This window comes from Pristiophorus japonicus, chromosome 9 (assembly GCF_044704955.1).
Source record: "Pristiophorus japonicus isolate sPriJap1 chromosome 9, sPriJap1.hap1, whole genome shotgun sequence".
Lineage (NCBI taxonomy): Eukaryota > Metazoa > Chordata > Chondrichthyes > Pristiophoridae > Pristiophorus > Pristiophorus japonicus.
The window spans coordinates 23,031,455-23,042,373 of record NC_091985.1 but is presented as its reverse complement, the minus strand read 5'-3'; the positions used below and the strand labels follow the sequence as shown (position 1 = coordinate 23,042,373).

The window sequence follows — 10,919 nt, the reverse complement described above, 5'->3', positions numbered from 1 at the left end:
GAGAGAAAGAGAGAGAGAGAGAAAAAGGTGTTAGGACGGCGTGAAGAAGCCCCCCACGGCCAGCGTGTGTATCGATCTTTTTCGCGTGCCGGTTTCAACCCTCTTCCAGCAGCGGACTCTCATTGAAAAGAGCTGTCAGTCATCGAGGGAAGGGCGGTTCTGGGAAGAATAAGGGCAGCAAAAAGACTTGAGAGAGCAAAAACAGAAAGCTTCTCGGTGGAGCTGGGAGCGGTGAGGTTCCGCACTCAGTACAGGGCTTGACGCGAAAGCTGTGCCCAGCAATGGCCCACGGCCGCCTCTGCCTGCTCCTCACACTCATTGCTGCACTACACCAGGTAAGCCGTGCTGTGATTTATCTTCGTGTTCATTTTATTCTCTGCCGAGTGTGCATCATTCACCTTCTTAACCTGGCAGCAATTATACTTCCAAAAGTCATGTTCTTACTCTTGTTTTCCTCTCTCACCCTTCCCTCCACCCACCCTATTTATTATTTTTTTTAAAACCAGGCGTCTTCCTCTGGTGTGTTTGAGCTGAAGTTGCAGGAATTTAACAATCGCAAAGGTCTGTCGGGCAATGTGAACTGCTGCAAAGGCGGCTCTGCCTCCGACTACGGGCTGCCTTGCGAATGCAAGACTTTCTTCCGCGTCTGCCTGAAGCACTACCAGGCAAACATCTCCCCGGAGCCCCCGTGCACATACGGCAGTGCGCTCACCCCCGTGCTCGGCTCCAACTCCTTCTCCATCCCGGACGCTGATGCCTTCAGCAACCCCATCCGATTCCCCTTCGCATTCACCTGGCCGGTAAGCTGAGTGTCTTTATTATTATTGTTATATACAAGAGTTGAAGGGTGGGGGGGGAGAGAAAGGAGCCACCAAAAAAAAACAGTTAATAATGTGGGAAACTTCACAGACCCTAACTGGCAATTTTCAGCCCAGCGTGACATTCCAAACGGCTTCATCTTCCAGTGTTGTGTGTGAAAGAAGTGAAATTAAGCGTGAAGATGGATGGTAACTGCAGTCTCTGCCAATATCTTCTACCCAGACTAGAAGATCACTCTCTTGAGGAAGGTTCCCCTCTCAGCCTTTGCAACGCAGACTGCAGAGATTGTGTGTGTCTGGGTGTGTGATTTAACTTGAACTGATTTATAAAAAAACTACTGGGTTTAAACGACTTTAACTTTTTTTAAACAGGGAACCTTCTCTCTGATTATTGAAGCCTTACATGCAGAGCCCACGGATGACCTCAGTACAGGTAACTTGCTCCCCCCCCCCCCCACTTCTCGTAATCCCAAATCCATTTGAACCCCACCCTCCCTCCTTTTATTAAAGCCTCTCTCTTGAGATGTTATCACTTCTAAATGTGTGTGTGTGTGTTTTTCTCTCTCTCTCTCCTGGATTCCAGATAACCCGGATCGGCTCATTAGCCGCCTGGCCACGCAGAGGCACCTCACGGTGGGCGACGAGTGGTCCCAGGATGTCCACGTTAGCAGCAGGACCGAGCTCAAGTACTCCTACCGCTTCGTCTGCGACGAGCACTACTACGGCGAGGGCTGCTCGGTCTTCTGCCGGCCCAGGGACGACGCCTTCGGCCACTTCAGCTGTGGCGAGAAGGGGGAGAAAATGTGTAACCCGGGCTGGAAGGGGCCCTACGGCACTGAATGTGAGTACACCCTTCCCAATGCACACAGTTAGCAAAAACCTGCACAATTCCTCACTCCCAATTGTGCGGCGTTCTGGGCTTCCATTGTAAATGCAACGAACAGTATTATAAGCAGTTTCAAACATAGCATTTTTATTATTGATTTAAAGTAACAAGTTTTAGGGTCAGTTCACGAGTCAATTTCACCCCTCTGGCTGTTGAAACTATTTAATATTTAAAATCTAGCCCTCTCCATATTTGTGGATTATATAAGTGTGTGTATGCCCTGCATATGTATGAATGTATATTTGTGGACTATATATATGTGTATATATATATATATATATATATATCAATGACTATTATTTGTATATATGCTCTGCCCCTACTTGTGGACTGCATATATATATATATTCCTATTTTTCATTGACTAGTATATATATATATATATATATATATATATGCTCTAGCCCTATTTGTGGACAGTATATATATTTATATTTTGCATTGACTAGTATGTGTGTCTGTTTGTGTGTGTGTATATATATATATATATATATATATGCTCTGGCCCTATTTGTTAACTGCATATATATTTATATTTTGCATTGACTATAATCGTTGGCCAGTGCAAATGAATGGGGCTGCAGCTCTGGGCCCGTTGCTGGCGCTCATTGGGCCATCTCAGCTCGTGCCATGACAATTGGGCGGGCGGTGGGCCGCGGCGCGGATTGGCGGGCGGGCGGCAGGCTGGCTGGCTGTGGCGTGCATTGTTGTAGAGCGCGCACAAGTCCACGGGGCAGCTGCGCTGTGGAGCAGAGAGCCAGACCAGCAAACAATAGAGCAGCTGTCCCGCCACAGCCAGCCTGCAAACCAGCTGTCCACTCTTATCTGCACACACACACAGCTAGATATGAAGGGGTGGAGTTGGGCAAAAAAAAGAGACTTCTGACCGACACTGAAAGGGAGAGAGAGAAAAAAAGGGGCGGGGGAAAGCATAAAAAAAAGTCTTTGTGTATCCCCTTTTGTGCATGTGTGTTAAGCAGAATCCTCGTCCCTTAGTGATCACTAAAATACTCAGTTACCAGGCAAACATGTCACTTTTTCCACCTTAAAAAAAATCACATTCTCCAATTATCCCCTTGTAAAACTGTTTGTCTCCCCTTCTCATGATTTGTTTTGAAATACAAGAAAGTTATGGATTAGGATTTGTCAAATCTGACTCTGTTGTGATTTTTTTTTGTAAATGTAACTTTTTCCCCTTTTTTTCTCTCTCTCTCCAGCAATCTGTCTCCCTGGTTGTGATGAGCAACACGGATACTGCGACAGACCTGGGGAATGCAAGTAAGTAATCAGAGCTTTTTTTTTCTGGTGTCGGTTAATAGTACATAAAAGAGCCGGTAAATGATCTGTATCAGAAGGTGCGTGGGAATGGAAGGCATTTCTTGAGTTCAAAGGGACTCATCTCCTGGTAGCTGTTAGGTACATTTTGGAAGCCTGGGAAACTTCAAGTCTTCGGGGATCAAGTAGCAAAAGGAAAACACTGCTGTTAACTTAAGTTTACAGGGCCCTACTGGGAGTAAATTTACTATAATTACAGAGTTAAATGAGTGGATGGACCAATTACAGCACTTCACTATTTTTATGCCGCTGAACAGCTGGTGGGAGCGCCCTCTACTGGCCAATGGTGCTTCCGTTCTATTGCCTGCAGAAAGTATTTGTCAAGTGCTCTCCGGGTCAGTTGGGCATTACTGAATCATGTCCGGAGGCGACAGAGCAATTCCGTATTTCTTGCATTGACCGGTCTCTAGTGAACGATCGCCAACCTTTTCCATTTGCGATCAAAATATGTTGCAAATGACTTCACCGCAATTGCTTTCATCTTAAATGTTCTTTAAACTATAAACTAAATGTTCTCTATATTTTTTTATTCGTTCATGGGATGTGGGCATCGCAGGCAAGGCCAGCATTTATTGCCCATCGCTAGTGGTGAGCCACCTTCTTGAACTGTTGCAGTCCTTGTGGTGAAGGTACCCTGTGCTGTTAGGGAGGGAGTTCCAGGATTTTGAACCAGCGACCATGAAGGAACGCCCATATATTTCCAAGACAGGGTGGTGTGTAACTTGGAGGTGGTGGTGTTCTCATGTGCCTGCTGCCCTTGTCCTTCTTGGTGGTAGAGCTATAATGAAATCGCAAACAATTCTCACCCCTAGCGATCAGGCTAAACCATCAGATCTTGTATAGTCAAATCAGGCCTCCCAGTCCAACATTTCAACGAGTACCTGCTATGTTTTCATTGTAGCATCTTTACAAGCAAACTGTTGAATTAGCCCAAAGATTTCTATTGACTTTTTTAAGTGGCCCACCAGACAGTAGGGCTGGATGACTATATATTTTTAAATCTCTAATTTAGGTTTTTAAGTGGTACATTCCCGACCACAGCGTGCATAATTATCATCATAGAATTATCATCATAAGAATGATATGGCATATTTGTAGCAATGTCGGTGGGAGGAGGGAAATGGAAATTTCATTTGGTCCCTTGGGAAGATTTTTTTCGATACTTTTAATAAATCTTTTTGCAGGACAGTTGATCAAAAGATATTAACCAATTCCCTTTTGTGTTTTATTTCTAGGTGTAGAGTGGGATGGCAAGGACGTTACTGCGATGAATGCATTCGCTACCCAGGTTGTCTTCATGGGACATGTCAGCAGACTTGGCAATGCAACTGCCAGGAAGGGTGGGGTGGGCTCTTTTGCAACCAGGGTAAGTTTCCTTCTTAGCTTCCTTCTTCTTTCACAAAGGCTATCTATTTTGCTTTGACATTTTGTCTTTGTCCTGCTATTCCTGTGGCTGGCTGACTTTCTTTCTGTGTTCATCCCCTCCCAGACTTGAACTATTGTACTCACCACAAGCCTTGCAGGAATGGAGCCACATGCACCAACACTGGCCAAGGAAGTTACACCTGTACCTGCCGACCTGGTTACACTGGCTCCAACTGTGAGGTTGAGATTAACGAGTGTGATGCCAACCCCTGCAAAAATGGTGGAAGCTGCACGGTGAGTGGGGCTGAACTGCAACAGATAATTGGTTTTAAAAAAAACATAATTCTTCCTGACTTACAGTCGGTAAGCCTCGCTGACTAACCAGTGTATTGGAATTTCACTTTAGGATCTGGAGAACCACTACTCGTGTACCTGCCCACCTGGCTTCCATGGTAGAAACTGTGAACTGAGTGCCATGACGTGTGCAGATGGGCCCTGCTTTCATGGAGGAAGATGCGCGGACAAACCTACTGGCGGCTACAGCTGCCATTGCCCTGCCAGTTACTCCGGCTTCAACTGTGAGAGGAAAATTGATCACTGCAGTTCCAACCCCTGCACCAATGGTAAGCAGTAATGCAAGCATTCAAACTAACGTTAGGGTTGTGTTCAAATCCCTCTGTGGCCTTGTCCCCTCCCTATCTCTCTAATCTCACTGCCCAACAACCCTCTCGACAATTGGTGGCCGTGCCTTCAGCTGTCCAGGTCCCAAGCTCTGGGATTCCCTCCCTAAAACACCTTGCTCTCCTCCTTTAAGAAGCTTATTAAAACCTACTTCTTTGACCAAGACTGATTCCTGGGATGGCAGGACTGTCGTATGAGGAGAGATTGGGTCGACTAGGCCTGTATTCACTAGAGTTTGGAAGAATGAGAGGGGATCTCATTGAAATGTATAAAATTCTGACGGGGCTGGACAGACTGGATGTGGGGAGGATGTTTCCCCCTGGCTGGGAAGTCTAGAACAAGGGGTCACAGTCTCAGGATATGGGGTAGGAAATTTAGGACCGAGATGAGGAAAAATTTCTTCACTCAGAGGGTGGTGAACCTGTGGAGGCCAAGTCACTGAATATATTTAAGAGGGAGATAGATAGATTTCTAGAAACAAAAGGTGTCAAGGGTGTGGGGAAAAAGCGGGAATACGGTACAGATAGAGGATCAGCCATGATCATATTGAATAGCGGTGCAGACTGGAAGGGCCGAATAGCCTACTACTATTTTCTATGTTTCTAAGCTTTTGCTCACCTAATATCACCTTGTGGCTCGGTGGTGTCTGATTACACTCTGTGAAGCGCCTTGGTATGTTTTACAAGGTGTTATATAAATGCAAGTTGTTGTAAAAGGCTTGCCATCACAGAACTGTCGCTTGCCCTTTATTACAGTTTTATTTTCCTCTCTCCTTTTTGCTCAGATGCTCAGTGTGTCGACATCGGGAATTCCTACATATGCCAGTGTCGCGCTGGCTTCACGGGAAGAAATTGCGATATCGACGCGGACAACTGTGCAAGCGTACCCTGCCTGAATGGCGGAACCTGCCAGGATGGAGTAAACGATCACACCTGCAGCTGCCTGCCTGGATTTAGCGGCAAGAATTGCAGCATCGCTGTCAGTAAATGTGTGAACAGCCCTTGCCACAATGGTGCGACCTGCCACGAGAGAAACGACCACTATGTCTGCCAGTGTGCACGGGGGTACGGTGGACTTAACTGCCAGTTTCTGCTGCCGGAGCTGCCTCAGGGGCAAACTGTTATCATAGACATTAAGGATAAGTACACGGAAGCTGAGATCAAGGGGCAGTTCCCGTGGGTGGCCGTGTGCGCTGGGATTATTCTGGTCCTCATGCTGCTGCTGGGATGCGCGGCGGTCGTGGTGTGTGTCCGAGTGAAACTGCACAAGGGGCGGCAGCAGCCCGACATCTCCAAGAGCGAGATGGAGACGATGAACAACCTCACCGACTGCCACCGCGAGAAAGACATCTCCATCAGTATCATCGCCGCCACGCAAATCAAAAACACCAACAAGAAAGTAGACTTGCACAGCGACAGCTCTGCCGAGAGAAATGGCTACAAGGTCAAATACCCTTCGGTGGATTATAATCTGGTACACGAGTTAAAGAACGAAGACCTCCTGAAAGATGAAAATGAGCGGGGAGATGCCAGTAATCCGGAGGCTGGGCACAAAAATGCTCCGCACCATAATGGGTAATTAAGTAACTCCATTTGGCCTTGTGAATGTTGCTGTTATCTGGGTCATCCAGTCAATTGCCTACCAACCTAACTCTTGTTTTTATTTCAAACCAACAGTGAGCCATCAGAAAGAAAGCGGCCAGAGTCCACATACTCTGCCTCAAAAGACACCAAGTACCAGTCAGTGTATGTCATATCTGAAGAGAAGGACGAATGTATAATAGCAACTGAGGTTTGTACGACTTTTCCCCCGTCCCCATCCCCACAAGTGAAGACATCCAGATTTGTCAACTTCGATCTAGGAATAACACAAACTATGTTTATTTTGTAGCGTTTCCTTGCTATTCCGCTTAGACCTTGCTGAAAAGTCGTGATTAAAAAGTTCCAATGCCCAAATCCGCCAACTGATTGGTATCTACTTGGTTTCTTCTCAGGTGTAAAATGGAAGTGCCATGATCGAAGTTTAGTTGTCTTGCCAACAAGAGATTTGCTCCAGTAAACTGCTGCTCAGATTGAACTGGTTCTCTGCTGGAACTGGCAAGAAGGCTCGAAGGACAGACAGCAAGCCGGGACCTGTGTCACGGACGCCTGTTGCACTGCCTTTTAATGGCTTTTTAAAAGAAGAAGAAAAAAATCCATTGCACTACGGACAAACAGTTGCTTCCTGTATTCTCTACATGGGGCTTAATGCCTGAATAGAAAGCCGGCACTGCCTCGAGTGTAAATTCAGGAGTAGTACGAGAAAAAGGTTCTCGTACTGGAGATGCAAATGCTGCCTCTGATGCCTTTTTTGGACATGAAATATTTTCTAATGGGTCAGGAGAGGAGAAGGGAAAAAAGTATTGTTTCAAGCGCTGAAATATTTTTCAAACTTATTTGTGCAGTCGGTGGTTCTTGAAGTTCATTTCACATAATTTAAAATGCTGGTAAATATGTAAAAAATAAAAGGCACTTCGGTTCTATATGTCTATATTTTGTACATAATCGTATTTATAGAAACAGGTGCAAAAATTATTGGAGTTGTTTGTATTGTTTTTTTTGTTACTGAAGAAAAGTGTTTTATAAATATTTTTTCTAAATAAATGAAATTGATTATAATTTTCTGAAGTTCTGCTCCTGTTCTATTATATCCGTTCCATTGGTATCGAGAACAAAGTTAGCTGCCAAGCTCCAACTTTCTGTTCAAACCTATTTTCTCATTACATAAGAACATAAGAAATAGGAACAGGAGTAGGCCATTTGGCCTCCGCCATTCAATGAGATTATGCCTGATCTGATCTTGGCCTCAACAATGCTTTCCTGCCCGCTCCCCATAACCCTGGACTCCCCTGTAGATCAAAAAACTGTCTATCTCCACCTTAAATATATTCAATGACCCAGCCTCCACAGCTCTCGGATAGAGAATTCCAAAGATTCACGACCCTCTGTGAGAAAAAATTCCTCCTCACCTCTGTCTTAAATGGGTGACCCCTTATTCTGAAACCGTGCCCCCTAGTTCTAGATTCCCCCATGATAGACTATATTCATTAGACTGAATAATCCAGAATCAGTGTTTTTTTTACACTGTAGTATTGTACTAAATCTTAAAACAAGTGACCATTGCTTTCATTTGAGGCTATTGAACCTCTTCAATCTGGAACAAGTCTAGTAGAATTTCCAACTTCCTAAACTCGTATATTGACCAGTATCATCTGTGGATTGGCTCTTGAATTGTTTTACATAAAAATAAATGGTGTAATAAAACCTGTTGACTTGCCCCTCTGCAGCTTGTTAACTAATCAATCTGAACGGTTTTTAATCTGCTTAACTTGGCTGCTGTTTCCATTGCTCCCTATCTACCATACCCAAAATCAAAACTTGCATGTTTATGTATATTTTTATAATCATTCTAAAACCAACTTCAGTGCAACATTGGGGGTAGCTATGTCTTTGGGTGATATCTATTCAGATGCCTGTTATACATCTCTCCCCATTTGCGTTTCCATCCATTGAAGTCAATGGAAGTGGTATAACGGGTGGCTGAATCAATATTGTCAAAAGTCAAAATTGACTCCATTGTGTTGAGTATGTAAGATGAGAAATTTTACACGGCACATAAAAATACGACTCAAAAGTTCCTCCGGAGTGATTTTTCTCAGCGTTCACTTCCCAGTGAAGTGTCGGATTGTCTTATTTTTTTCATATAGTTTTATAGATCTGAGAGTTCCAGCAGAAATTAGGATGCCAAGTTTAAAAGTGAGGAAACTGAGAGTAAGGTGTGTAGGCAGGTGGAACTTCTTCATTTGAAGGGTAATGCAGCTGCAGAATAAATGACCAGCGAAGGCCATTCAAAGTGGACAGTATAAATAGAGACAATTATTTGTGTTTCTGGAAAAAGTAGATGACCTTGATCTCTGATGAAGGGATACTTTTTTTTTCTGTTCAACTTTATTTACACTGGGGATAGTTGACCTGAACTCACCCTGGCTTGATGTTTTATTTCACTATATATGAGGTTTTCCTGTTTAAAGGGACTGTTGTGCACTTGTGATTAGTGGCTTGACTCATAATGTTTTTGAGTTGAATGTATACCAGCTGTACTTTTACTTTCTAGTGTAAACAGGATTTGAGCTTTGGCTGGAAGGTGCAATCTGAACACGATCACTTTTTGTCATGCTGAAAAGGGTGTCTGTCCTCCATCTCTTTTGCTCTCTCTGACATTTTCTTCCCTCGCCACCCCCCACACCCCCACCCCAGAATTACGTCTGTTTCTGTGCTATTCTTAGGAATGTGGTATGGGAGGGTTTGCAGATAATTCCATAAATATTGCTGAATGATGCTTGGTCAAACAGGAAAGTACAGAGCCTCTGCCAGTCTTTAGATTCCTTCCTCTCCATCCCGCCCTATCCTATCACACAAGCTCCACAAACTGAGCATGAAGTCAAAACCAACAAACATTTTCCTAATGGGAAGTTTAAGTGCAATTGTTAATTGTTTGACCACGGCCTGAACCTCAGCTTTCTCGTCTTCAAAAGTTCAAGGGATTTATATTGTTTCTAAGCTGTGCTGGGAGAGGGGATTTGTAAACTCTTCAATGTGACCAAGCCTTAATTTCAACCAGCAGATTCAAAGTCCCAATGCATCAACTAAAGTGACATTTGAAGATCATTAGTTTCACTTTCAGATTATTTATAAATTGGGACGTAGCCAGTTTCATCAAGTTGTACTGATATTGTCATTACAACTATTTTAATAGCTATGACCTTATATTTTGTTTTGGATTAATTATCATTTTTAGGATTTTTATTTAAGATCAATTGAGTTATCTTTTGCTTAAAGACTCAACACTTCAGATGTATTCTAGAATTGGATACCAGGTTACTTGTTAACCATTTGGAGTTGTGGGGAAGAGGTATGTTGGCTGTAAATGAGACTGTTGATGAGCAACAACTACTTCATCCAGCTTAATGTCAGCAACACCCTGAACTTCCTCATTAGATCCTGGCAACACCTCCATGTATCTGAGCCCTATTCCAGCACTTCCCTTTCCTCCCACTCCAGATACTATCTCAAGCTGTGTCAGCAAATGTAGATTCATCGAATTATAGAATGGTTGCAGCACAGAAGGAAGTCAGACGGCCCGTCGAGCCTGTGCCGGCTCTTTGCAAGAGCATTTCAGCTTGTCCCACTCCCTGCCCTTTCCCCATAGCCCTGCAATTTTTTTTCTCAGGTACTTATCCAATTCCCTTTTTGAAAGCTATGATTGAGTCTGCCTCCAACAGCCGTTCAGGCAGTGCATTTCAGATCCTAACCACTTGCTGCGTAAAAAAGTCATGTTGCCTTTGGTTCTCCTGCCAATCACCTTAAATCTGTGTCCTCTGGTTCTCAACCATTCTGCCAATGGGAACAGTTTCTCTCTATCTACTCTGTCTAGAACTCTCATGATTTTTAATGTCGCTGACCTCCTTGACCTCAAGCTTAGCGTCCTCCCCAACCACCGCTGCTGCCAAAACGACTTTCTTTCCCCCTCTTTTATTGTCTGTCTTCGCCTCTTGCTGCCAGCTCTCCTGAAATCATCATCCATACCTTCATTTGCCTTGTGACTTGACTTCTTCAGCACCCTCCTATCTGGCTTCCCTCCATCAATCCTTCATAAGCGTCAACTCATTCAAAACACTGCTGCCCGTTTCCTCCCCAGCACTAAATCCTACACTCTCAATACCTTATCTTCTCCAAGCTCCAATGATTCCCAATGCTGCAGCCTGTTAAATAAAAAATTTGCATCCTTGTTTTCAT

General features: G+C 44.2%; 1 protein-coding gene across 1 annotated transcript; it reads left to right on the top strand.

The window, feature by feature from the left end:
* The first annotated feature begins 281 nt into the window (after positions 1-281).
* Positions 282-6,975, top strand: dld (deltaD). Its single transcript, XM_070890942.1, is given in 9 exon segments — positions 282-800; positions 1,191-1,251; positions 1,402-1,659; positions 2,922-2,982; positions 4,275-4,405; positions 4,529-4,698; positions 4,811-5,027; positions 5,870-6,659; positions 6,762-6,975. Coding segments are annotated over 9 exon segments (2,421 nt in total).
* The last annotated feature ends 3,944 nt before the right edge of the window (positions 6,976-10,919 follow it).